The sequence below is a fragment of the Oryctolagus cuniculus genome, chromosome 18, assembly GCF_051225735.1.
Source record: "Oryctolagus cuniculus isolate XC-2025 breed Fujian yellow rabbit chromosome 18, ASM5122573v1, whole genome shotgun sequence".
NCBI lineage: Eukaryota > Metazoa > Chordata > Mammalia > Lagomorpha > Leporidae > Oryctolagus > Oryctolagus cuniculus.
In genome coordinates, this window is record NC_142884.1 from 75,794,824 (window position 1) to 75,821,373 (window position 26,550).

A 26,550-nucleotide genomic window follows, 5' to 3' on the forward strand; every position below is an offset into this window, starting at 1 on the left:
AGAGGCCCACAGGAAGGGCGTTGGGAAGAGCACGGATGCAGGAGGAACCGAGCCTGGGAGCACACATGGGGAGCACGGCGGGGGGGGGGGGGGACAGCAGCCGGAGCAGGAAGCGCCCAACACAGGCGCAGGGGCAGCAAGGCAGGCTGGGCCGGCCCACGCGGCTGGGAGGTGGGAGGCAGCAGGCAGCCCCCGCCGAGCCCTGCCTCAGGCCCCGAGTGCCTCCCCTTGCCCCGGGGGACACCAGGTCCGCCAGCCGAGCCGGGAGGGCCCTGGTGCCTGAGCAAGACCAGCCCTAGATGCTGTGAGCTGGGACGGGGGCGCCCCGCCCGCACCCCACTGCCGCAGCCCTGGCCTTGCCGCTCACGTCTTCACTGAGAGGGAAACTCGTCTCCCCGGGGCCACTGTCACCCCTTCAACGCCCGGCGCCGCTCCGCTTCCTCCCTGATTTTCGGGCGATCCGTTTACATCCTGTTTCCCCTTGGCTGCCAGGAAGCTCGGCGTTGCCTTGTGAAGCTCGAGCCACGGTTTCGGGGGTGCCCACTGTGTTGAGGCGCCCCGCCACCCCCCAGGACACGTCCTCACCTTGCCCCTCCCGGTAAGCCACTGGGCGCTCACTGAGCCCTCGCTGTGCTCGGAGAAAGCGGACGTTTAGCAAAGACTACGCCGCCCCCCGCTCAGACTGCAAAGGGCCAGAGTCCGCCCCCAAAGCGGGCCCCTGCCCTGCTCCTCGTGCGGCCTGACCCCCGCCCACCACACCCCGTTCCTCCACAACTCGGCTGAGGGGTTCGGCCCAGCCCTCGCCCTGCTGGCCGGCGTGGGGTGACCAAGCGACTACTCCCCAGACACAGGGTGTGGTCAGTGAGGACCACAGGAGCACCCCATGGCCCTGCTGCCCGGGGTCAGCGCGTGCCCCATGGTGAGGGCCCCCCACCTGGGGCTGGGCCTGAGGCTCGCTCGTGCCGTGCAATGCCAAGGAAACGCGTGACAGAACTGACCCCCGACTCGCTGCCGGTCCCAGCTCTGCACCTCGCAGGGCTCCGAGCCTCAGGGACCCCACATCGGGAACCACGCCACCACGGAAGCTCCAGGAGCCACACGGCCAGGGCCACAGCCTGCAGGAACCAGCGCAGGCCCAGTCCTGGCGGGCGACCATGTAAGTACGAGAGAGACAAACAGAGCGCAGGGCTCCTCTCTGTGGCGATGAAAACACCCCCAGACACCCCCGGTGCCGGCCACACAGCTCCATGTAGAGACACAAAGCCAAGTGCTATACCTTAGAGGGGTCAAAGTGCACGCGTGTGGACAGGCCAACTCGGCACTGTGGCCCAGTGTGTCAGCCCGCCTCCTGCTGGCCGAGGAGTCACCTGCAAGCCACGGGTCAGGAGCTCCGGTTCCTGGGGCACCAGGACGCTGTCCAGCCCCCGCAGGGTCAGCGCGGAGCGCAGGGCACAGCCCAGGAGCAGCCAGGCCCTCACTCGCCTCTCGTCTCCCTGCCCCCTTCCGTGCCTTCCGCAGGGCCCCAGGAGTGACTGTCTCGGCCCCACAGGGTCGGCGGCCCACGTGGCTCCCAGGCCCTATCAGGGGAGGCCACGGAGGCATTCCTCAGGGCCCCCCAGTCCCATGGGGCGTGGGCCCAGAGCCCGGCGAGGCTAGCTGGGGGCACGCCTCTCTCTAGACCGCTCCCGGTCACGGGCAGGGTTTGGGCACTGCCACCTCGGGGGATGCCACTTCTCACCTCAGGGACAAGCACCCCACATCTCAGATCTCGGCTGCGCAAAGTGGGCTTCCCCAGGCCTCAGCCCCAGCCCCACCGTGAGGGCCCCGTGTCCCCCAGTGGAGGAACCCCCGTCCCACGCCTGGGTCCTGTGACCGTGGCCTCAGGCGGCCAGGGGATTTTAGCACAGCCTAAGCAAGCAGCCAGGATCCTACTATGCGAGGCCAGGTCCTCGCTGAACGACCACTGGACCAAACACAGGGGCCGTGGTCACGCAAGGCCCAAAGCGGAGACTGCAGTGAGACATCTCCAACCAGGGTGCTGGGACACCGGCAGCCACCAGCAGCGGGCAGGGTGCGAGGGGGGCTCCTCCCCTGGAGCCTGGGGAGGGAGCGTGGCCCCACTGGCACCTTTGTCAGCACTCGTGGCCTGCAGAACCGTGGGCCACGACCCAGGTGGAGGTCACTGGTCACAGCGCACACAAGTACCTAACGCGTTCCCTCCAAGTCGGCCTAGAGGCTGGGTGAGCAGAGCAGAGAAGCGGGGGAGCGGAAGGCCTGCATCGCTCCAGCACCTTCATGGCAGATACAGAGCACACGGCGGTCACGGCCCCCGGCCTGGGGCGCGGCGGGGGCCCTCCCCACACTCAGGACAGCTCCCGAAGGCCTGCATCGCTCCAGTACCTTTATGGCGGACACAGAACACATGGCTGTCGCGGTCGGTCACGGTCACAGCCCCAGGCGAGGGTGGGGGAGTTGGGGTTGGGGGCGGGGGCCTCCCCACGCTCTCAGGACAGCTCCAGGATGGCAGCCAGCGTGCTCTGCCCGAAGATGAAGGTGCCAATCAGCACGGAGACCACGCCCCAGGCCTCCAGGCAGCACCTGTCAATCAGAGACCCCAGTGAGCTCACGCTGCCAGGGCGCGCGCCCCCACAAGACAAGCACATAAGGCAACACGTGGCAGGAGCCCAGGAGCGCCTCCCGGGGGACACGGGCCCGGCTCCGCCTGCAGGGAGGCTGCCGAGATGAGACCAAGCCCAGCACCCGGCATCTTAACACACACCACACCTTCCCTCACCCTGTTCCTCGCTGGCGTTTTACGAAAGGCAGAGAACCGGGGGAGGGGAGACAGCAGCTCCCCGCCCCCGTCCTCCGCACTCCTAAGCATCTGCTCCAGTGCGGGGGCAGGCACTTCCATCACACAGGGTGCCCACGGCCAGGGCACCGGGACAGAGGCGGCGGACGCAGGGCTGGCGGTTGCCAGGGTCCCCCCCCCAAGCCTCCTAAGGCAAAGACCAGAGCTGCAGACACAGCCCCGCCCCGTCCACAGAGGCCACGAGGAAGCATCTCACAGCCACGTTCATGGGGCACCGTGTGCCTGGTAGCAGCTCGGACAGGTCCGGTGGACCCGGAGCGGCCCTGAGGCTCATCCATCGAGGCTCCAGCGAGCTGGGCTCACGGGCCAGGATGAAAGCAGCGAGACCTCGCAGACAGCCGCGGGGAACACGCCGCGGGGACCAGCCGGCCCTCGGGGGCCCATTCTCGGCCCAGGGCAGGTCAGCGACGGCCAGCAAACTTCTCAATCTGGGAGGCCGCCAAGCCACTGGCTCCTTAGAAAACCAAGCTTGGGCTCAGCAGAGGCCGGACGAAGAGCGACAACAGAGGCACAGGCCCACGGCTGGACCCGCACCCGGACCACAGGCTCAACAGCGGCCTCCGAGCTCCCGTCCCCTTGGAACCCGTGAGTGAGACTTTGTCAACAGCCTCTGCGGAGGGCAGTCCGTGGGCCCTCTTGTGATGAGGTCATCGTGGATTCAGGGGAACCACGGGCAGGGGTCTGCCTTGGGGGAGGCCCAGAGGAGAAACGGGCCATGGGAGCTGGACGCACGGGGCCTGACTCCTGCCCCCCAGGCCGTGAGAGCACCATTCCTGGCGCTTGTCCGTGAGCCTTCGGCACGGCAGCCCCAGGAAACGCACACCGCTTCTCCACTGGCCTCAGCCTCAGTTTCCCTCTGTGGAGAGGGGACAAGAGCCACACGGACCCTCAGCTTCCTGAAGACACGCTGAGCTCGGCCCCGGGCCTGCACGTGTTCTCCTTCCTAAGGCGGCTGAGCCGTGCACGGGGCACAGAACAAGGTCTTGGTCCCACCGAGGCGCCGGCGCCCAGCAGAGCACTCCGACAAACTTGTGCCCAGTCCTGACTCCCTGGTCTTGCAGCAGCAAAGCGAGCAGGTGGGGACCTGTGGGGCCTCCTGTGCATGGTGGAAGATGGGGGTGAGGGCCTGGCCCAGAGGGGGCACAGGACTGCTCCCACTGACACACGTGGTGCCCCAGGGTTGGGCCGGCACCTGGCCTCCACGGCCCAGGGCCAGCCCACCTCCCACTCTTGCACTGAGCCAGACAGCAAGGGAGCAGGAGGTTGCACTGCGGGGGGCTCCAGAGGCTGGGAGACCCAGGTCCACTCCAGGCTCCACCCAGAGAGGGCCTGTAGAGCCCGCCCACTGCCCACACCCCCGGGCACAGCCCAGAGAGGACACTCACTTGGCTCTGGGTCCAACGGGCTCGACATCCATGGCGCAGATGAGACACAGACCTGCAAAGCAGACACAGGGTCACCCAGCTGTTGGGCACACACCTGGGGCCCCCAAGGGCTCCGTCACCACTCGGCGGTCCTCAGGGTCCCAGCAGGCCAATGAGGCTTCTGCCCGAAGCCGGCTCCCCTGACCCCCGTTGGGTCCCCTCCCGGCGAGGTGGCACAGCAGGGCAGTGAGTGGGCAGGGCTGGACTCAGGCTGGGGTCCCTCACAACGTGGCTGGAAGTCTGGGGACGACATGGCCTCCCGGGTCAGCAAGCAGGTGAGTGCGTGGAGGCCAGCGGCCGTGTCCACCAAGCACAGCCATCAGGGGCCTGCCACGGCCATGTCCACCAAGCACAGCCAGCAGGGGCCTGCCACGGCCATGTCCACCAAGCACAGCCAGCAGGGGACTGCCACGGCCATGTCCACCAACCACAGTGGCCTCCGCTTCCTTTTCCTTCTTAAATGCAGCGCCACCTACCACACTCTGAGAAACGTGCGGTGGGATTTCCTGTGCCTCGGGCGCATGGGGGCCCTTACACAAACCGATGTGCCCCGGGAGGACCAGGGTCACCCCCCCTGGTTCCCTTTCACACTGTGGAAAGCCCCGCCCAGCCCAGGGCTGTTGCCAGCACAGGCAGCTGCTGGAGCCAGAAGGCGGCCCCAGGACGTGGAACTGAACTTGAACCCAGCAGCACAGACCAGAGTCTCACGAGGGAGGTGTGGTTTGCACACACCCCCACCCCCCCACCCCCGCTCTGGAGGCTCTTGCCAGACCCTGGGGGCCGCCCCGCCCCCACTCCTTGCCCTTGAGCTCAATCTAGTCCCATTTTCCAGGGATGGGGCTGGCGTGGTCAGGCCCGCGAGTGACCCCGTCACACACAACCCTGGGTTCTGCGCTCGCCTGCCGGGCTCCACGTGCGTCCGTCTCCGTGAGCACCCGTCTCTGAGGCCCTTCCTCTCCCCTTTCCCCACGACCCACGGGGGAACTTGAAAGGCCTGCTCACGCCTCCAGTACGGGGGCTGGGCCGGGGCACCCGGGACACTCAGCTAAGGGCCCTCCTCCTTCCCCGTCTGGTCCACGTCCTGCGGTGGCACTTGCAGGGCGAGTGCTGATGGAACAGGTGCCACGCGGTGAGCACCCACAGTGCAGGGAGCCCTGAACCCCGGCCCACAGACCCTGCTCCAGCCTGCCCCTCCAGTGCCCCCCGGGGCTCCCGAAGCTCCCCTCTGGCCTCCCGGGTAACTGGCTGTTGAAGTGCAGCTTCCCGCTCAGGCAGGGTGGTCCCGGGAGAAGACGCCCATCCCAGGGCCCGGGCGGGAGCTTCCCACTGGGGCTTCTGCATCTCGAATCACGTACATCTCATCCCCCCTCTCCACTTTTATTTGCAATAAAACCACCCTTCAGCAGTGTGGCTGTGGGGATGACTCGGCTCTGCCGCACCCCGACTGTGCCCTAGACCTCGATCTTCTCACCTGTGGGTGCTCTGACCTCGGCTCTGCCGCACCCGATCTTCTCACCCATGGGTGCTCTGACCTCGGCTCTGCCGCACCCCGACTATGCTGCCTGGTGGGGGGAGGGGTCCCTGGACCCCGATCTTCTCACCCGTGGGTGCTCTGACCTCGGCTCTGCCGCACACGCTATCCGTGGCACCTGTGTGTGCGTGGGTGGGGGGCAGTGTCCAGGCCTCTCTTCTCAGCCTTTGGAGGGGGCAACAGCGATGTGGCCACCAGGTCAGGGCAATGGAAGGGAAAGGGAGTAAAACCCCAGTCCCGTATGGGGCTCAGCACCCAGGCCACCTTCCCGTACCCTGACCTCCAACACAGGGATCCCCGCAGAGACAGGGCGGCAAGGACACAGTGGGGAGCCGGGCGGCAGCGCTCACCGGGGAAGATGAAGATGAAGAAGGAACTGAGACCGCCGATGATGCCGATGACCTTGCTGAGGTCGGGCAGCGCCAGCGCCATGGCGAGCGTCACAGTGACCCACAGAACCGTCAGCGGCACGCGCACCCACGGCCCGGAGGGGTCGGCCAGCGCCCGGGGCCCCCAGTTCCCCCGCCAGCTCCTTGTCCAGAAGTCCTGCATCACCGACCTGCAGGCAGCACCATGGGCGACACGCGTGGGCATCCCCCCAGCCGCCCCGCCCAAGCCCGAGGGGCTCCATCACCCTGGGAGCAGGCAGCCAGCAGCGGTATGTGAAGGCAGAGCGCGGGCCGCCCCAGGCACCCCCCCACGCTCCCTGTGCCTCCACGTAACAGAGCCCACGCGGCAGCCCCACCCCCGGGCCAGGCCCCACCTGCCCAGGAAGAGCACGATGGGGTAGACGGTGACGACGGAGACTGCAAAGAGCACCCGGGCCACCACGACGGCCGCGTCGGTGCCCGGGTAGGACATCAAGACGTCGGCAGAAACTTGCGACCCGAATGTCAGGAAGCCGTAGACACCTGGCAGGGAGCAGAGGGTGGGGTTGTGGGAGGCTGATGAGCCACGTATGCCCTCCCTGCTCCCCGGCTGGACACACAGCAGCGCCAGCGGCTCTGCCACCCCACGTTTTCCCTAGGAGCTGTCAGAAGGTTCTAGAAGGGCTCCTGTTCCGCTCTCTCCCAGGGCTGTCCAGTCTGAAGACTGTTACCCTGCCTCACCACGTCGACCACCCCCAGACACCTGCCACTCATCCCCCCCCCAACAGCTCAGAGCCCGGGCCAGGGCCCCACCCACACAGGGCTGGCTGACAGAGGCCGGCAGCACCCCCCACCCCCCCACACACCCCCCAGAAGCAACAAACCAAGACCCAGGCGGCCAGCACTACCCAGAACCACTGCAAGGCCACGGCACCAGGACCAGAGCGCCATCCCGTGTTGCTGTCCCGAGATGTCCACCTCTGGCCCGAAGCCGTGGCCTTCCAGCTCCTCTGTGACCCTGCCGCCCTCAGCACCACGGCCATCTGCAGGGGGTACCCGGTCCCCAGGTCACCGCCCTCTCACCGGGGGCCGTACAGACCGCCGGCCATCTGCAGGGGGCACCCGGTCCCCAGGTCACCGCCCTCTCACCGGGGGCCATACAGACCGCCGGCCATCTGCAGGGGGCACCCGGTCCCCAGGTCACCGCCCTCTCACCGGGGGCCGTACAGACCGCCGGGACTTCCTCTGCCGCAGGCTTTCTGAGTAGTCTCAGGAGTTCCTGGGGCCCCACAATCCACTGCAGCCCAGAGGCTGGACAGCAGTCAGTCCCGAGGCGTGCCGAGGACGTGCAGTGTGGTCCTGGGCATGTCACAGCCCCTCTGAGTCACTCTTCCATCACCCTTGAAGACCCTGTGCCCCTGCACAGCGTGCCACGCTCAGGAGACGGCTTGGCACACTGCTACCCGGCTGCGGTGACCATTGTCGCTACCATTCCTCCTGCACTGGGGAGGGTGTGCAGGTAAGAGCCAGGCCAGAACTTGGGTTTCAGCTTTGCACCTCTGGTTGTGAGACCCCGGACGAGCTGCGGAAGCCCCCGAAGCCTCAGTCTCCCCACCTGGGAAACGGACGGGCACCGAGACCTTGCGGAAAAGCAGGCGGACCGCTCAGCACAGTGGCCAGCACAGGCCCCAGCATGCAGTGGGCTTCCTAGGACCCCTGCCACGATCTCCCCGGCCCCGGCCCTGGGCGCCCCAGGCGGGGCCTCACCTGTCAGTGAGTAGATGAGGCAGCAGCCCAGCAAGGACAGCACGGAGACCAGGGCCCAGCGGGCGAGGCTCTGCCCCCGCATGCTGCAGTACACAGAGACGGCAGCCTCGTGACACTGTAGACGGAAGGCGCAGCTCAGAGGGGCGGGGCGGGGGGTTGGGGGGCTGGGGACGGCAGCCTCGTGACACTGGATGGAAGGCGCAGCTCAGAGGGACGGGGCGGGGGCGGGGGCGGGGGCGGGGGTGGGGGGTGGGGGCGGGGGCTGGGGACAGCAGCAGAAGGCGGGAACGCAGGATGCGCAGACCGAAGACAGCACCCCACGGGCAGACCCTCACAGGCCCGAGAGCCCTTGCGTCACATGAGGCTCCAGGGACCAGACCTGCCGTCTGTGGTGGAGTGCCTGGGGCTCAGTGCCTCAGACCCTGGGCAGGTGCCAGCAGGTGCCCCACCCCACCTCAGACACGGCCGCACGGCCCAGGGCGGGGGACAGTCACCCCACAGAGGGTGGAAGGATGTCCAGGCAGGGCGGGGGCTGCTACCTGGGTCAGGGGCTGGCGATGGCCATGGGAGAGCACGCGCTTAGCATCCCTCAGGTTCTATGTGGGACCAGAACCTTGGACAGTTCCCACCGTCACATTCATCTGCTCACCAAACACACCGATGCCTCCTTGCCGCCACTCACTGAGCCCCGATGCCCGGCCCCTCTCCGTTGCCCTGGGGCCTCTGCCTGCGTCCCCCACCCCACTCCTGGCCGGGCTTCCCTCCTGGTCCAGTGGGCCAGGCTCGGCCTTTGGGGGCAAGCCCCCATGAGCACTGTTCCAGGGCCTGTCGGCTGGGGGAGGCAGGGATCTCATCGGCCTTGCTCTGGGCTCCGTCGCACCTGGGACAGACGCCCCCGGGGTCACCCACTGGCCTCCCCTCGGCTCCACAGCTCGCCCTCCTTCAAAGGCTTGCAGAGTCCGACGGGCGACAGTCGGGGACGCCGCTGAACGCAGTGGTGGCCACACAACCCACGTTCTGCGGGTGGGTGAGGCATCCCGACAGCCCCTCCGGGTTCCAGCCCAGGAGAGCGGGATGCTGCTTCCCCAGGGGCCGAGGCTCAGGGCGGCCGTGCCCCTGGGCTTTCAGCCCTGGTCCCCTGCTCTCCTGCAGTCCCGGGGCTGCCGGCGAGCCCCGCCAGGCAGAGAGGCCTTCGCGGTCCCGGGGACCTCCGCTGCGGGCTCCACTAGGCTGTGCCTGACCTCCTGCTCCTGCATGCTCGCAGGGCGCCCCGGGAGCCCTGCACGGCTCCTCCCTGCCTCGCCCCTCCTGCTCTTGAACAGACAACTTGAAAGTCAGAGTTGTAAGAAAACAGGGCCACAGAACACAGGAGACAGGGTATGAACTTGGAGCCAGAACGAATTAACGCACAGAAAATAAACCTGCAGGGCTGGGTGGGCAGCTGCCCGCGTGCACGCAGACCCAGCAGGCTGGGTCTTTGTGTATCTTAGGTGGGCTAGGGGGTCGGGTGGGGGGGCAGTAGGCGGAGCTGGGCTTCTCCATACTGGTTCCTCAGGTTTGGCCCTAGAGCGAGAGCTCCACGTGCAGAGGTACAGCCGAACTGCTGCGGGCAGGAGACGGCGGCACAGGCGGGCTGCAGGCAGCCGCCCCGTGGCTCCCATGCTGGGTCTCCAGGGGCAGACAGGGCACAGGAGAGCGAGCGGCTGGTGGCACGTAAGCTACCAGGTGTTCAGTACGGAGGTGGGACAGAGAAAGAAGACACGTCCAGGTAGCCGCCAAAACCACAAGCAGCCCAGATGTCCATCAAGGGACAGCGGTTAGGACGCCCACATTGCCCATCACAGCACCTCCATCCGAGTCCCAGCCACGCTCCGCTCCCTGTCTCCCTAGCAGACAGCGGTGCCGGCCCTCCAGTCCTTGGACCTCTGCCACCTCCGTGGGAGATGCAGACTGAGGCCCCCACTCCCGGCCCCGGCCTGGCCCAGCCCCAGCTGCTACAGGCAAGTAGGGAGTGAACCGGCAGATGGAAGATCTCCGTCTACCTTTCAGATAAAAATGAAAATCAGTAATTTTTTTAAAGATTTATTTACTCGAGAGGTAGAGTGAGAGAGAGAGAGAGTTAGAAAGAGAGAGAGCGAGAGAGAGGTCTTCCAGCTGCTGGTTCACTCCCCAAATGGCCACAACGGCTGGAGCTCAGCTGATCCAAAGTCAAGAGTTTCCACGCGGGTGCAGGGGCCCAAGCACTTGGGCCATCTTCTACTGCTTTCCCAGGGCATAGCAGAGAGCTGGATTGGAAGTGGAGCAGCTGGGACTCGAACCAGTGCCCATATGGGATGCTGGCATTGCAGATGATGCTTAACCTACTAACCTACTACAACACAGTGCTGGCCCAACAAATATGCTTTTTTTAAATTTATTTATTTACTTGAAAGTCAGAGTTACATGAAGAGAGAAGGAGAGGCAGAGGGAGAAGAGAGAAGTCTTCCATCCAGTGGTTCACTCCTCGGTTGTGCCAATCCAAAGCCAGGAGCTTCTTCCAGGTCTCCCATGCGGGTGCAAGGGCCCACGGATTTGGGCCATCCTCATTGCCTTCCCAGGCCATAGCAGAAAGTAGAGCAGCTGGGACTTGAACTGGCGCCCATATGGGATGCCGGCACTGCAGGCTGCGGCTTCACCCGCTATACCATAGCACTGGCCCCCCAATAACAATGTTTTTAAAAGGACAAGTGAGCAGGCAAAATGTGGTGTATCCATATGGTGGGACACTATTCGGCCACCGGAGGCTGAGTCCAAGCCACACACAGTGGCCGGGAGTCCACCACGACAAGTGCAGCCTGACAGGCTGCGGAAGCGAGGACAGGAAGCCACTATAGAGGGGAACGGGGGGTAGGGGCATGGCCTGGCACTGTGGCCACCTGATAAAGCCACCACCTGCAGAGCCAGCATCCCATATAGGTACCCACTCAAGTCCTGGCTGCTCCACTTTCAATCCAGCTCCCACTAATAACCTGGAAAGCAGTGGAGGATGGCCCAAGTGCTTGGGCCCCTGCACCCATGTGGGAGACCCGGAAGAGGCTCCTGGCTCCAGATGTGCCCAGCTCTGGCAGTTGCGGCCATTTAGGGAGTGAATGAGCAGATGGAAGACCCCTCTCCCTCTCCCTCTCCCCCTCTCTAACTCTTGATGGAACAAGGACGTAAGTCCCAATCATTTTAGGTTCCTGCTCCCCTGCCTTTTCTCCAGAGACCAGCTCGGGCTCACAGCCTGCGTTCCTCCGCAGGCCTGGGAGCCAGTGGGCCAAACCTGAGGAACCAGTATGGAGAAGCCCAGCTCCGCCTACTGCCCCCCCCCACCCCGACCCCCTAGCCCACCTAAGATACACAAAGGCCCAGCCTGCTGGGTCTGCCTGCACGCGGGCAGCTGCCCACCCAGCCCTGCGGGTTTATTTTCAAATAAAAACGTTTTTAAAAAGAGGGAGATGGGCTCCCTTCTGGGGGTGATGGCTTCTGAAACAGACCCCTGTGAGGGGCCGAGACTGTGGACAGCAGAGCCACTCAGGTGCCCACGGAGGAGGGCAGATGGCCCAGGTGGTGTGCCGTCCTCCACAGAGCCGGTCCAAATCGACCCTGGAGCCCCAGGGTGTGGCCGCAGTGACCCCAGCACCCTTCTGCTCGCACAGGCTTTGGGGGCAGGGGCGCCCCAGCGCTGATGGGGGTGGGGGCTGGCGGGCTTGAATCTGGTCAGTTCCTGACAACAAGGATTACCCTCCCCTCCCTGTGGGGGCCCCCACCCCACATTGTCCCATCTCCGGCCACCTTCTCCTCCACTCAGTCTCCCCCACCCCAGATCCTGGGAGCCTCCAGCCTGAGCCCCCACCCACACCCATGGATTCCAGTCCCTCCCGGCTCCTCCCCATGGCATCCGTGTCCTTGGAAACCACGGTTGCCAGGAGACATGGCTGAGCACGGCAAGGCCAGGGCGAGAGGGCAGGCAGCCCCAGCGTGAGTCTGGGTGACTCAGTGCTGGGCAGGGGAGCGGGGCTAGGGGACGAAGCGCAGACACATGGGGGTGGCGCAGATGGCACAGCCGGCACGGCAGACCCTTCAGAACACTGGGAGTGAGAGACGCGAGCAGTGGAGGCCGCCGGCTGGGCCGACGCGAGGCACCGTCCTTTTATAGGGAAAAGGAACGCAAAGGGCTTAGGGTATGTTTTTTAAAAAAATAGTTTTCCAAGAAAATTCAAGATAAAGAACAGAATCAGAGCTGGCCGATGGACAAAGGAGGGAGAGTCCTCAGCAGGCCTGTGGGTCCTCAACAAAGTCCCTGCGTGAACTTGACCTTGCTGGTGGTGCAGGGGGGCAGGCTTGTGGGAGGCGGGGGCGAAATTCCCCACAAATCAACACTAAGGGCCACCACCTGCCAGGACGCCCACAATGGCCGGGTCAGCCGGGAGCCTGGACACGAGCCCCGCCCTCCCCTGCCCTCAGCACCTGCCGCTGAGCCCTGGCAGCTCTCCCGACGTGCCTCACCTCTGCTGACCTCTCTGCCTGGACAGCACAGCACGCCCCCTTCTCTGGACGCCTCCCGCACGCCCCCTGGTGAGATTCTACCCACACAGCCCGGCCCTTACTCCAGGGACATGCTGCCCGACCCCGCCCACTCAGCCACCTCCAGCCGACCCTTCCTCTCCACGGTCCCCTAAGCAGCACCCACCTGCATCTGTCCTGCAGTCTCCAGGCCCGGGGACAGTCCTGGGACTGACCACAGAGGGCGCAGGCCCCAGAGCCTGAGTTCTACCCCACACACCACAAGCACGGCAGGGCTGCTGTGGGTGCGAGCCAGGCTCACGTTCAATGGCGGGCGACTCATGCCTCCCCGTGCCAGACACCTCCCCTCCCCCCAAGGCCACCTGCAGGCCAAGAACCCCCTCATCCCAGAGCAAGACCTCCAATGCGTCCACGCTCTCCCCAGGGAACGCGGCCCCCTGGGAACGTCCACAGCGCTGACGTTACCTGAAAGCCGAAGCAGATGGTGGGGAAGACGCTGAAGACGGAGGTCCAGGAGGACGGGCTGTGGACAGACAAGGATGGGGCCGGTTAGAGAAGGGCACGACACGCGGCCACCGCACGCTTTGGAGCCGGACAGAGACAACACCGGGGCTGGGAAAGTGGAGGTGCTTCCCAGAGGCCACGCGCCCTAAATATACCACATGGGCAGAGCCTGCGCAAGGCAACAGCTAGGAGGCACTCCCGGCTCCCCGGAGGGTGCCAGCCTCTCCCCCACGGACCCCAGCGGCACAGGGCTGGCTTGACCTCTGACCAGGCCACCAAGGGGCAGAAGCGCACGCACAGATTCCTGAGGTCCAGCAAGGGGCAGAAGCGCACGCACAGATTCCTGAGGTCCAGGCCTGTGAGCAGCACCCCCACCCCCGGCGAGCCCCGCTTCCCCTGATGAGCACCTGTTAGGTAGGAAGCTAGAAACCAGCCTACGTGCGAGAGGGGCCCGAGGACAACAGCGCATCTGCAGGAGCTCACCGTGGACGCAGCCCGGGACTTCACACCACAGAGTCCTGCCCAGACCTGGTCACTTTACAGGGCTCCCAGCCTGCCCCCAGGACAACCTCTCCTCAGCCCCAGATGGGTTACCCGGCCTGCTAACCCGGGGAATAAAACCTTTCCATCCTTTCTCTAGGGCAGGCACCTAGGGGAGGCGCCTCTGCCCGGGGCCAGGTGGGCTCCCCAGTCTGACAGCACCGAGCAGAGAACCTGGGGAGGAAGTTCACTACTCACACCAGCAAACGCCGCCCTGGGGGAGGAGGAGATGAAGGAGAAATGGCAGGGAGAACCGGACCTCTCTCCCCTGTAAGCCCTGGCCTGAACTCTCTCCTGAGCCACCCGCCTGGCCTCCCAGTTGGATTCTCGCCATTTAACCACATAACCTTGCTTCCCCAATCGGAGTGGCTGGGTGCCCTCTCTGGATTCTGTCCCATCTGTTTTGACGGATGCCCCCCCCCCAATAAACCCTGCTACCTTGTTGACCACTGCTCTGTTTCATGTTTGAACTCTTTTTTAAGATTTATCTTTATTTATTTGAAGGACAGAGAGAGAGAGAGAGGTCAAGACACAGAGAAAGGTCTTCCATCTGCTGGTTCACTCCCCAGATGGCTGCAATGGCTGGAGCTAAGCTCAACCAAAGTCAGGAACCAGGGGCTTCCTTTGGGTCTCCCACATGGGTGCAGGGGCCCAAGGACTCGGGCCATCTTCCACTACTTTCCCAGGCCATAGCAGAGAGCTGGATCAGAAGAGGAGCAGTCGGGACTCGAACCGGTGTTCATACGGGATGCTGGTACTGCAGGCGGCGGCTTTACTCACTACGCCACAGCGACAGCCCCAAACTCTTTCTTGCATGAAGACAAGAACCTACACCACCTGTCTCCACTAACATCTCTTCCTGCTGTGTCTCCTGCTTGTCCAGAATCACGGTCCCCAGAGAGGGTGGTCTTACAGGGCAGGAGGGACTCAGCAAACGTACTCAGGCATTTGGGAGACGGGGAGCTTCTCCCAGGCATCCGGGCGAGCCCAGGTCCCACACTGGCCTGGAAATCGGAGACCTGGCTGTGGTCAGAGGGAGCTGTGAGAAGCAGGCCAGGCAGACAGGACGCATGGCCTTTGAGACGTAGGCGGGGCTGCAAGCCAAGGAATGTGGGCAGCTCCTGATACTGGAGGTGGCAGGAAACGGGTCCTTCCTGTGTCCCAGACGACACGGCCCGCGCGCCCCTGCACGTCAGCCCAGGGAGGCCCCGCCCGGCTCCTGCCCCTGGAGCTGTGACACGACACATTGTTCTGCCAAGCCGCAAGCATGCGCTTATTCGTCCCAGCAGCCACAGGAAACCGAGGCAGTGGGGCTGCCGCTCTGCCGACTGGGACTCGGGGGCCGGCCCCCAGCCACCCTGCCCGATGCGCCTGCGTGGCACTGCGAGGGGCGGCTGGCCACACCTGCCCAGCCCCGGGCCGCAGGCGCTGTACCTCTCGTTCCCTGGACTGTTGAGCACACGGATGAACAGCGGACCCTGCCTGGCCCGTGTCCACTCTCCCCTTCAGCAGGAACGTGGCGCGACCTCTGCCCCAGACTCCAGAGACCGCAACCTCCTCCTGGGCCCCTTGGGCGCTGCAGCTCGTCACGTGACTGTACGCAGCAGGGAGAAACCCCGTGCCCAGGGCTCAGCCCCATGCAACCCAGGGGAACGTGCGGGGGCCAACTGCCCCGATCCCCCCCAGGTTTTATTCGCCGACTTCTGGGCTTGCTTTCTATCATCCTCTACACCAGGCTGAGCTGTGAGGGGCTCCCCAGGTTCCCCCAGAACCTCCACGTGCAGCCTGATTCGGAAGGCAGGGCCTCGGGTGGGCCCCAGTCCAGGGGCCACCGCCCCTCCAGGCAAAAACACAGACGCCCAGGGGGACGGCCACAGGGGACGTGGGCCGAGGCTGCAGGGCCAAGCTTACACGCCGAGGTACAGAGACGGCTGCCCAGCACCGGGAGCCAGGAGCGGCAGGAGGGAGCCTGCCTGGGAGCCCCAGAGAGTGCACGGCGCCGCCCACGTCTTGGGTTTGAGCTCCTCCCCTCCAGGAGGGATAGGGAGACCTCTGGTGTGTTGTCTCCCAGGGTGTGTCCCTCAGATACCCACGCCCTCCGCACCCACCACTCCCTCCAGATCCCCTCCCCCCACTCAGGGCCACGCGCCCCTGCCCGGAGAACAGGTCTCGGCACCCCCGGGCCAACACCACCTGGCTTTCTCCCTGTAGCCTGGATCTCGCCGGCTGTGCTGCGCACACAGGAGACAGATCTACAAGGCAGCCCTGTGAGACGGCTCCACGTGTCTCCAACCTCCCTCCCCTGCCCCCGCCCCCAGTCTTCACCCCGGGCCAAGAACTCACCCTGGCGCCACCACGCCCACCCGCTGGCTGCACAACTCGTAGGGCCCAGTAGTTAACGATGATGAAGAATCATACGACACAGGGCCCCGAGCTGTGGCACAGTAGGTGAAGCTGCCACCTGTGATGCTGGCATCCCAAGACCCAGCTGCTCCACTTCCCATCCAGCTCCCTGCTAATGGCCTGGGAAAAGCAGCAGAGGACGGCCCACATGCTGGGGCCCCTGGATCCACGTGGGAGACCAGGAGGACGCTCCTGGCTTCAGCATGGCCCAGCCCTGGCTGTTACTGCCATCCAGGGTGCGAAGCAGTGAGGGCAGACCTACTTCTAACTCTGCCTTTCAAATAAACACATCTTTAAAAAAAAATCTTAAGACACAAGAGAGCGCTCGTCACGGCCCCCGAGCCGACACTGCCGCCGGCAGTCTGGTTTCAGGTACGCCCACACTCCGCCCGCTTCTCGTGGCCAGGAGACCACCTGGTCCGAGGCCTCGGAGCCGGCCAGGGGCCTCCTCCCTGCCTCCCCATCCCCGTTCCTGCCTCAGAACCGCTGGGGGCTTCAACAGGAACCACGGTGTCTCCCAGGCTGGCCCACCACGGTCCCAGCACCCAGCGTGACTCCGCCTGCCCCGGCTTGGGCCGCCCCGGCCTCCTCGCCACTCCCCCTGCCCAGGCTCCGGCATCTGCACCTGGGGTGCCGCTCAGTGCCGGGACCTGGTCACCCCAAGCAAGCACCGCACAGGTCCCCAAGGAGGACAGGGGCCTTGCCTGGGCTCCGCCTCGTCAGATGCAGTGCACCCAGCAGCCAGGGTCCATGGCGTCCCCCCCCCTCCCCCGGAAACTGTCCCGTCAGACTCACCCCAGCGAAGGAGGGGGCTCGCGGACGAGGCCCTGGGGCCGGAGGTAGTACTGCGCCGTGATGACCAGGGCCAGGTAGCAGGCGGCCAGCGTGCCCAGGATGCTGACAGAGGGGACAACACAGGCCCTCAAACCCAGGGCCAGGCCCAGCGGGGTGCCCGACACCCCGCTCTGGCCTTCCCACAGAGGCCGGCCGAGCTCTGCGCCTGCACAGTGGGGCGGCGTGGGGGCGCTCTGGATGGAGCCCGGCTGGAACCCCCAGCAGTGCCTGGCACAGCCGTGGACGCCGTCGCCAACAGCTTCCTCCTCACCCACAGAGGCCAGCGGCCACTGGGAGCTGGCACCAGTCAGGACGGCATCCGCTCAGCCACGTCCGAGAGGGCAGGGGCCCCAGGCAGGGAACCCCTCGGGGGCGGCAGGCGAGGCGGCGGCTCCCGCTTCTGTGTCTGTGTCCTGCCTCACGTGGAGCGGCGCAAGGCGCGCGTGAACCTGCGTGGAGACGGCGGCCAGGCCTTGCCCGTCCGAAGCGCACGTGAAGCCTCTGACCGCGAAACGCAGCAGAGGGCCTGTGTGCGCGTCTGTGCGCCTCTCTGTGCACCACTGCCTGTGTGTGCTCCTGTGTCACAGCCTAAATGCACACCTGTGTGTCCGCCTACGTGTGCACCTCACTACCTCGTGTACACGTGTGTCTGTGTGCGTCTCACTGCCTCGTGTGCACGTGTGTGCACGTCTGTGTGCGTCTCACTGCCTCGTGTGCATGTGTGCCCAGCTGTACGTGCATCTCTGCACCTGTGTGTGTCCCTGTGTACCTGTGTATCACTATGTGTGCACCTGTGCGTCACTGTGTGTCCCTGTGCACCTGTGTATCACTATGTGTGCACCTGTGCGTCACTGTGTGTCACGGTGTGTGTCCCTGTGCACCTGTGTATCACTATGTGTGCACCTGTGCATCACTGTGTGTCACTGTGTGTCCCTGTGTATCACTATGTGTGCACCTGTGCGTCACTGTGTGTGTCCCTGTGCACCTGTGTATCACTATGTGTGCACCTGTGCGTCACTGTGTGTCTGTGTGTGTCCCTGTGCACCTGTGTATCACTATGTGTGCACCTGTGCGTCACTGTGTGTCTGTGTGTGTCCCTGTGCACCTGTGTATCACTATGTGTGCACCTGTGTATCACTATGTGTGCATCTGTGCGTCTTGCCATCCCTGTGCACATCTGTATGGACGTACTTGTGTGTCACTGTGTCCGTGTGTGTGTCAGTATGTGCATCAAGTCCTCTGTTTCAGGATTTCTTATTCTGCTTATCTTTAGGGCCTGCCTCCAGCTCTGTGGGCTCCTTATCCCGGGATCCCACCGGTGTGGGTGTGGCCTGGGAGTGTCCCAGTGCTGCTGACAGGCCCTGCTGTGTGGCCTGCACAGCGGCCTCTGTACTGGGCACGCGCAGACTTCTCTCATCACTCCCCACGAGGGCCGAGTGGTTAGCTTTCCTGCCATGGGGGTCACATGTAACGTTAGTTCCACATATGACTACGTGAACTTCATGTTCTCACAGGCATTAGGGATTCTCAGTCACCTAGGCGTGACCTGACGCACACGAGGGGACGTGACGGGTTCTACGTGAATATGACGTCCTCTCCTCAGGGGACCCGAGCACCTGCAGATGCTGGCATCCGCGTGGACGCTGACGGGCGACCACTTTGTCTGGCGTCCGCACCATTTGTGCCACGTGTCGTTCCCCCCTTCTCCCAGTGGCAAGGTCAACCCCACGTCACAGAGTTCGACAAGGCTAGGGCAGGGCCGTGGCGGTCTTACCTGGTGTACTTCTGGAAGGCAATCTCCCGCGGGGCCGACAGCGGCAGGATGACCAGCGCCGAGAGCAAGGGCAGCGTGAAGCGCTGGTCGGCGTACCAGGGCTGTGTGGCCAGCAGGGCGCCGGGCAGAAGGGAGTCGCACACTGGCAGAGACAGGGCAAGGAGCTGAGCCGCACGGCCTTGGCCCTGCGGGTCCAGGAAGCGGGGCGGGGCCTCCCGCCTGGCTCTCGGCCCTAGGGGAGGTCCCCATGGGTGCTCAGTCAGCCCCAGGAGCCCAGGGATGGGATGGGAGCGAGAGACGGGGCCAACCACCAACCCCCCCGCAGGAAGACTCGAGCTGTGGAGCTTCTGGGAGCAGGCACTGCGCTGGGCGCCGGGACCCAGCCCCAGGCACACAGACACATCACCAGGCCGAAGCCCCTTGCTGTGTCATGCAGGTAATCAAAGGTTGCAGGGGCCCGCAGGGGATCTTGGCCACAGCAGGGGGCAGCTGAGCTGCTCTGGGTCTGTGTGCAGCTGTCCACCGCTGCTGCCCAGTGAATTATCTCAGGAAGACTAACCAACTGGACGTCACAAACTTTCGGGAGAGTCAGGGCAGGGCTGAGCCAGCCAACCCTGCTCCAAGGAAGGATGAGCCAGGGTCCCGGGGACTGCTCGGCGGGTCCCGGGGCTGCTCGGCGGGGCTCGAGGCCTCCACCCCACGCCTGGCCCCACCCTGCAGGCTCAAGGTCTCTCCACCTGGCCTCTCAGCCAGCCGGGGCTCCTGCTGCCCCCCTTTTATTTATTTTTTAAAAATTAATAAATAAATACATCTTTTTAAGTCAGAGTTACAAAGAGAGGAGAGGCAGAGAGAGAGAGAGAGAGTGAGAGAGCAAGCATGATAGAGAGGGAGAGAGGGAGGGAGGGAGGTCTTCCTTCCAATCACTCCCCAGTTGACCGCAACGGCCAGAGCTGTGCCGATCCGAAGCCAGGAGCCAGGAGCTTCTTCCAGGTCTCCCACGTGGGTGCAGGGCCCCAAGGACTTGGGCCATCTTCTACTGCTCTCCCAGGCTACAGCAGAGCTGGATCGGGAGTCAAACAGCCAGGCCTTGAACCGGCACCCATATGGAATGCCGGCACTGCAGGCGGCGGCTTTACCTGCTACACCACAGCACTGGCCCCTGCCCCTCCTTTGAAAGGCCAGGCCCAGAGCCAGTGTCCTGTCCACCACACTCTGGAACAGAACTGTCCCTGGCCCACTGAGTCCAGGGCAGGGCACACAGACCCTACCAACCTCTCAGTGGAAGCTGCACCAAAACGTCTGGGGTGGTTTTCACTCTGCCACAAATGTGGACAATCCGGAGTTGGTGCTCAGGCAGGACACATGATGGGGAGGTCACAGGCAGCCTGAGACAGGGGCGACTGGCAACACAGGTGAAGCGGCCCCTACTGAGCCCGGAGGGGCAGCAGCCGTGGAGGCAGCAGTGGCAACTGGTGGCCGGGAGTGGTTTGTGTTGCTGTAAAACAGCCCCTTTGGGCTGGCGCGGTGGCCCGGTAGGTGAAGCCACGGCCTGCAGTGCCGGCGTCCCCTATGGATGCCAGTGTAGTCCCAGCTGCTCCAGTTTCTATCGAGCTCTCTGCTAATGTGCCTGGTGCTTGGGCCCCTGCACCCACGTGGGAGACCTAGAAGCTCCTAGCTCCTGGCTTCAGATCGGCCCAGCTCTGGCCATTGTGGCCATCTGGGGAGTGAACCAGCAGAGGGAACATCAACCTCTCTGCCTCTATAACTCTGCCTCTCAAATAAATGAATGATCGTTAAAATAAACCCCTTTGTTCTCATCAAAAACCCTGCAGAGCCAGCTCTACAATTAACTCCACACCCTCTAAGGGTAGTGGGTTCGCTGAACTGCCTTGTGGAGTCCACAGCTCAGCAGTCACACAGAGGCACCGTGGGGGAGAGTGCAGCAGGTGTCCCGTGCTGGAGAGAACTCAGGCGGGCTTCAGAACCCCACATGGCAAGGGATGGGCCTCAAGTCCTTCTCTGTCTGGGCCATCTGAGCCTGGAAACCCCAGCTCCTACGTCAGGAATGCCAGCCCCTTGCTAAACCCGTAGCTTCCAGGAAATCCCCTGGGGTCTGCAGCACTGACGACACGAGCTCACTGGCACCCAGCACTGCGATGAGGACTCCCAAGCACCCCATTCTCTCTTCAGCACCCCTCCCAGAAGCCCGAGCTTGCCCGCAGAGTGGCACGTGCCCCAGTAGCCCAGCAGGAAGACACGAGCAATGCCCTGTCCACCCGGAGTGGGAGGGGCTCGGGCCCCCAGCGGTACTCTAGCCGGGCAGCACGCTGGACCCACGAGCCCAGAGTCCTTCAACACAGCAGCACCACCAGCTGGCTGGGGCTCAAACTGAACTCCACTGTCCCTGGCATGCAGGGCGTTCTGTGTCCACGGCCCCCAGGCAGTTCAGCCACCACGACGCACAGTAGCCTTGACTTCAATAGCAGCAGCCAAAGGCCTTAGCACTTTTTTTTTTTTTTTTTTAATTTGAAAGTCAGAGTTACAGAGAGAGAGGAGAGGCACAGTCAGAGAGAGGTCTTCCATCCACTGGTTCACTCCCCAGTTGGCCGTAATGGCCGGAGCTGTGCCTATCTGAAGCCAGGAGTCAGGAGCTTCTTCCGGGTCTCCCACATGGGTGCAGGGCCCAAGGACTTGGCCATCTTCCACTGCTTTCCCAGGCCACAGCAGAGAGCTGGATGGGAAGTGGAGCAGCCGGGTTTTAAACCGGCGCCCATATGGGATGCAGGCACTTCAGGTGGTGGCTTCCCCCACTATGCCATAGCGCCAGTCCCCTTTTCACTCTTAGGTCAAGAGACAGAACCCACACATAGCAGAACTGGGGCTGACGCTGTGGGCCATGAGGTGAAGCCGCCACTTACAATGTGAGCATCCCAGGTGCGCACCTGCTCAAGTCCCGGCTGCTCTGCTCCGGCTCCCTGCTCGGTCACCTGGAAGGCAGTGGAGATGGTCCCAGGACGAGGGTCCCTGCCAACCACATGGGCGGCTGGGAGGGAGTCCTGGCGCCCGGCTTTGGCCTGGCTCACTCCTGGCTATTGTAGCCATTTGGGGATTGCACCAGCAGGCAGAAAATCCTTCCTCTGCCTTTTAAATAAATTGTTTAAAAAGTAAAATCAGACTTAAATCAATCCAATGGATAATCACATTCCAATTAAATTCCCACTAAAAATGCAAGATCCTGAAGATCATTAAAAGGAAACAAGGCAAGGCCTGGCCATCTGTGATCGACACGTGAGACGCATTTTGAGATCTGGAGCCACAGCTCAGCCCCGAGTGACAGGAGAGCTGCGTGCGGACTCCACCCCTGAGCAAGCTGGGAGGGAGGGACGTTCCGTAAGGAGAGGAGGCGCCTCTCCAGGGAGCTTCAAAAACCCGAGAGCAAGCGACAGAAATGCAGGCAGGACAGGCGAGTGCGCAGCGCAGCTGGGGGTTTCGACAGCCCCCTTAGAAACGGGCGGGGAACTCGGACGACAACAGAAACCAGCGAGGCTGCTACGGCAGACGCGAGCCGAGCTGCCGGCCAGCCTGACCTCGGGGCGCTCCCAGCACCCTGGACGGGGAGTCGCGGGGGTCCCCACCTCCCAGAGCACGTGGGCCGCTAGCGCAGCTCCCTCCTCAGCCAGGGCCCAGGTCTCAGACTGCCGGAGACGAAGTCACACAGAGCCTGCGCTCCGACCACCGGGCCATTCAAGCAGAGACCAAGAAGGCATCTCGGAAACCGGCCATTGACCGAGAACCTGCACGCCAGGCATCAGAGACAGCGCAGCCGACACTTGCCATGCGTGGGGAACGTGTGCACACGGGCCACGGGCAGCTAGGGCAGCCCCGCCGTCCCAGCAGGAGAGCTGTGACTGGGTCTCTCCCGGGAGCTGCTGCTCCTCCCCATCTGGGCAGCAGGTTCTCCACAAGACGCCAGCCGCAGTCGCGGGCCCTTTCCCACGCCCTCGCGTCACTCCTGTCCTCCCCCACCCCGCCGGGAGCTCAGGCTGCCCCCTAGGGCTCCACCCGCACTCCACTTCCCACTCGCCCTCGGGGCCCCGGCTACAGGCACTCACACTTCTCCAGCTGGTCGCCGGTCACCCGGAGGAAGGCCACGGAGATCATGAGCAGGTTGGCGATGAAACAGGCCTCGCACAGCTTCCCGACCGCGGGGCCGCACAGCCCTCGCACCACGCCCTGGTAGGTGCCCTGGCCGCTGCAGGCGGCCGCATAGCCCAGGATGACCAAGCCGCTGATTAGGAAGACCAAGGACACCTGCGGAACAGATCCCCGAGGCGCTGTCACCCCGTGCTGACATCAGAGCCGCACAGCGGGTGGGTCCTGCCGGCCTCTGGGGCTCCACGTCCATCAGCCTGGGATTCGGACAGCTTTGTGCCTCAGCGGGACGCAGGAGGCAGCAGACCCCCACGCCGCCTGGTGTGTTAGCGTGGCAGGGAACAGAGTGGTTAGGCCATTTGGGGAGTGAACCAGTAGATGCAAGATCTGTCTCTGTCTCTGCCTCTCTGTCATTCAAATAAATAAATCTTAAAAAAAAAAAAGCTCACCACAGAAAGGGCAGCTCAGGGCCAGCGTGGCGGTGCAGCGGGCTAAGCCACCGCCTGCGACGCCGGCATGCCCCATCAGCGCACTGGTTCAAGTCCCGGCTGCTCCGCTTCAGATCCAGGTCCCCGCTAACCTGCCTGCAAGGGCAGTGGATGGTGACCCAAATACTTGGGCCCCTGTCACTCATGCGGGAGACCCCGATGGAGTTCCCAGCTCCTGGCTTCCGCCTGGCTGGCCCTGGCTGTTGCAGCCATGTGGAGAGTGAAGCAGCAGTGGATGGAAGATCTCTACGTCTCTCTGCCTTTCACCCCAGTAACACAGACGCACCCCACCCCCATCCACCTGGGGAAGAGCGCTGGGAAAGTCAAATGCGGCTGGGACGTTTGGGGCTCTGCTTCCCATGGATGCCTGGGCTCCGGGCTCCCTGCCAGGGGACAGCAGGACACCCAGCAGGCAGGAGCTGGCCACCCTGAGGCCCTGCAGGCCTGGCCCAGCTCTGGGAGGGAGCTTGGGCAGTGCACACCAGCCCCGGGCTCCATGTGCCTTCTGTTGTTGAGCTGAGACCAGCAGGCAACAAAGACGGGCTGGGGAGGCAGGCTGCTGGGAGACGGCTCCTCCGGGCCACAAGGCCAGGCACACAGAGCAGGCACAGCAACGCCACTGCTTCTGCCCGCCCGCCGTGGGTCAGCCCGCGGCAGCCATGGTGGCAAAGTGTGCCGTCGGCCCAGGGCCACGGGGGGATTCTCTTCCACCCAGACAGCAAGCAGGGCGGCAAAGCCAACGCCGGAGCCAGAGCTCAAGAGCCAGGCAGCGCAGCGGAGGCAAGGCTTGGAGCCCCACCCGGAGACCCCAACAGGCTTGCCGGGACTTACCAGCTCCACCAGGAGGGCGGGGAGCACGCCCCCCGCCCTGTGGAAGGCCCAGGGGAAGTTGAGCAGGCCGGCACCCAGCGCAGACTTGAGGAGAATAAAGGCAGCGCCCAGCGGCGACAAACTGGGGGCGGCGGCGGCCAGGAGGGGCTTTTCTGCAGGGTGCCCGCTCTCCGGGCTCTGGGACTTCATGGCTGGAGGCGGCAGAGGGAGAGCCCTGTCACCCAGTCTTCCTTCCCTGTCCTCCAAGTTCAAGGCGCCTTCTGGGGACCTGGCAGAGAGCGCCAGGGCACGGAGCAGGCCCCTCTCCTCGGCCCCCACTGCCTCTCCCCAGGGCAGGATACCTTCACGCCCCCAGGACTTCTGCGCCGCCCCCAGAACCTCAGCCCCGCCTGCGAGTCACCCTGAGGCCTTCCTCCTGCCCACTCTTCTCTTCCAGACCTTCCTCTTCCCCACCCACTTCTGCGCTTCCCCCCCAACACCTGCACCCTCAGGGCCCGACCCCTCCTTACCACCAAACGCAGACACACAGCCAGGGAGCCCACCCTCAAGGCAGGCACTAGGCGGGCTCACTCCAGGCGGCTCGGCCGAGGCAGACGGGTTCTGCCAGGTGAGTTAGTGAGTCCTCCAGGCATTGGGCCCCAGAGGGCACGTGCTGGGGTCAGGACCCCACGCCTACGCGGGAGGAGACAAAGGGACAGGGCCGCCAGTCCCAACAGCCGGCAGCTTCTGAGATTTCTGACCTGGTCATGGAGTCTTAAGACTCCCCACCCGACCCGGACCCCGTGCAGGCCCCTCCCCAGGGCGGGGCCTTCCAGCTGCCCTGGAGGGTTAGAGGGCGCTCAGCTGGGGCCATGGAGGGGGGGGCAGGCACCTGCACCTGCCCACACCGCAGTGCCCTGGGAGGCCCTGACACCGTCTGGGGGTGGCCCGCACGGGGCTCAGGGCTGTCGCTCACTGGCCGAGCCCTCGGTCCCACCTGCGGCAGCACAGGTCGTCTCCGCTCCCTTCCCACCCCACCTGGCTCTCCTCTGACTAAGTGCGCGCTCACACCCACCTGGAGGCCTTGTTGAGTGAATTCTGACTCCGTCCACCTCGAGCAGATTTCCGCCAAGCTCCCGGGAGAGCTGCTGCAGCTGGTGCCGGCCACGCTCGAAGCCGAGCGATCTGCCCACTGGAGCCCGAGAGGCAGGACAGCCGGAAGCAGGAGGCGGCCCCGCGAAGGTCGGGTCTTGAGTTTGGCCCTGTTCGGTCCTGGAGCCCGCGACCCCTTCCCATGGTGCAGCGCCAACGTGAGCGCTTCCAACGGAGCGCCAGGCCCTGGCCCCCTGTTGCTGACTCAGTGGGTCCAGGACACAGCCTGAGAATCTGCACTTCTGGCGAGTTCCCTGGAGAACTCTCCACGCGCGCCATGGACCCCGGAGACCCGCCGCTGTCAGTTAGACAGAGCCCGCCCCTACAATCCGATCTGCAGGGCGCCAGATGTCCCGCAAGAGGCTCCCCGCCCCCGATCCAGTGGCAGCCTTGTGCCCACCTCTGCGGCTCCTCACAGCAGCTGCCCAGAAAGCGCTAGAGCAGTGAGGAGCGCAGGGCTGGACGCTGCTGTGGACAGCAGTGCTGAGGCGTGCGCAGTGTCCCACAGGTTCACATCAGCCCCCGGGGGCTCAGAGCAGGAACTGGGCCCAGGCAGGCCAAGCAGGTGGCTTGCGGGGACCAGCCTGGGCATCATCCCTTCCAAGGCTGCAGTACCATGCAGCTTCCTGCCCCGCTCTGCCTCTGACAGGGCCCAGAGCGGGCAGGCCCCAGCAGACAGAAAAAGGAGGCCGCGCAAGGGCTCCCCTGGATGCGGCTCCTGCGGCTGCGGTCACACAGCCCCACGACGGGAATTTGCCCCTGCACCTCTGGAGGCCAGGGAGGCACAGGCCAGTCTCCCTCGGCAAAGACCTTCCTGCCCCTTCCAGTGCTCACGGCCGCGTCGGTCCCACCGCTGCTCTGTCTCACACGGCTTCTCCTCTTTGTGTCTGAGGGCACCTGCCACTGGATTTCGGGTCTGCCTGGGGGACCCCGGACAAGCTCGTCATGAGGCCCTTTTTCTAAATCCCGGGCTCCATGGCGTGGCAGGGGCCATGCATCCGTGTAGCAGCAGTGAAGGGCTGCGGGGACCTTCTGGGAAGTGGGGACTCCCTGGGCCAGGCCACGCTGGATGGGGGTGTGGGGCCCGGGCGTTGGAGACCCTGGTCAGGGCGGAGCGGGCAGGGGCCTCTGTCCACACACCAGGCCTTCAAACGCTCAGTGAGGCCACGGCGGGGAGGGCAGGGCTGTGGGAGGAGGCTGTGGGGGGGCCAGCGCCTAGCCCAGGCTGGGGGCTGGGGAGGGGTCCACGCTGTGTTCACGTGGCTCTGCCAGGCCTTCTGAGCTGCCCAAGTCCCTCACGCCCCCCCAGACCTGGCCTCTTGAGAAGCGCACGATCCTTCCTCGGGCTTTGTTCTCCTAATCTGGCTCCGGGCCGGGGGCTTCCCT

At 64.5% G+C, this 26,550-nt stretch overlaps 1 protein-coding gene and 1 long non-coding RNA gene across 12 annotated transcripts; one reads left to right on the forward strand and one right to left on the reverse strand.

Annotated features, from left to right (window-relative positions):
- Nucleotides 1-2,387: 2,387 nt before the first annotated feature.
- Nucleotides 2,388-24,822, reverse strand: SLC38A8 (solute carrier family 38 member 8). Of its 11 annotated transcripts, XM_008252501.5 has the most exons (11): nucleotides 24,543-24,820; nucleotides 24,034-24,224; nucleotides 22,675-22,873; nucleotides 18,563-18,704; nucleotides 16,750-16,851; nucleotides 12,973-13,030; nucleotides 7,963-8,077; nucleotides 6,591-6,738; nucleotides 6,178-6,386; nucleotides 4,258-4,309; nucleotides 2,388-2,598 (listed from the first exon to the last, which is right to left on the reverse strand). In XM_008252501.5, the coding sequence occupies exons 2-11, from the start codon at nucleotides 24,220-24,222 to the stop codon at nucleotides 2,505-2,507; spliced, it is 1,308 nt and encodes a 435-aa protein (XP_008250723.3). In that variant the 5' UTR covers nucleotides 24,223-24,224; nucleotides 24,543-24,820; the 3' UTR covers nucleotides 2,388-2,504. The 11 variants fall into 11 exon arrangements, with proteins under 11 accessions (XP_008250723.3, XP_089175146.1, XP_089175143.1 ...); XM_089319020.1 differs by lacking the exon at nucleotides 24,034-24,224 and having other exon boundaries at nucleotides 24,543-24,822; XM_089319017.1 differs by lacking the exon at nucleotides 16,750-16,851.
- LOC149121038 (uncharacterized) lies at nucleotides 2,606-5,702 on the forward strand. The gene is made up of 2 exons (XR_016224640.1): nucleotides 2,606-3,948; nucleotides 5,129-5,702. It is a non-coding gene; the product is annotated as an uncharacterized LOC149121038 (long non-coding RNA).
- Nucleotides 24,823-26,550: the final 1,728 nt, after the last annotated feature.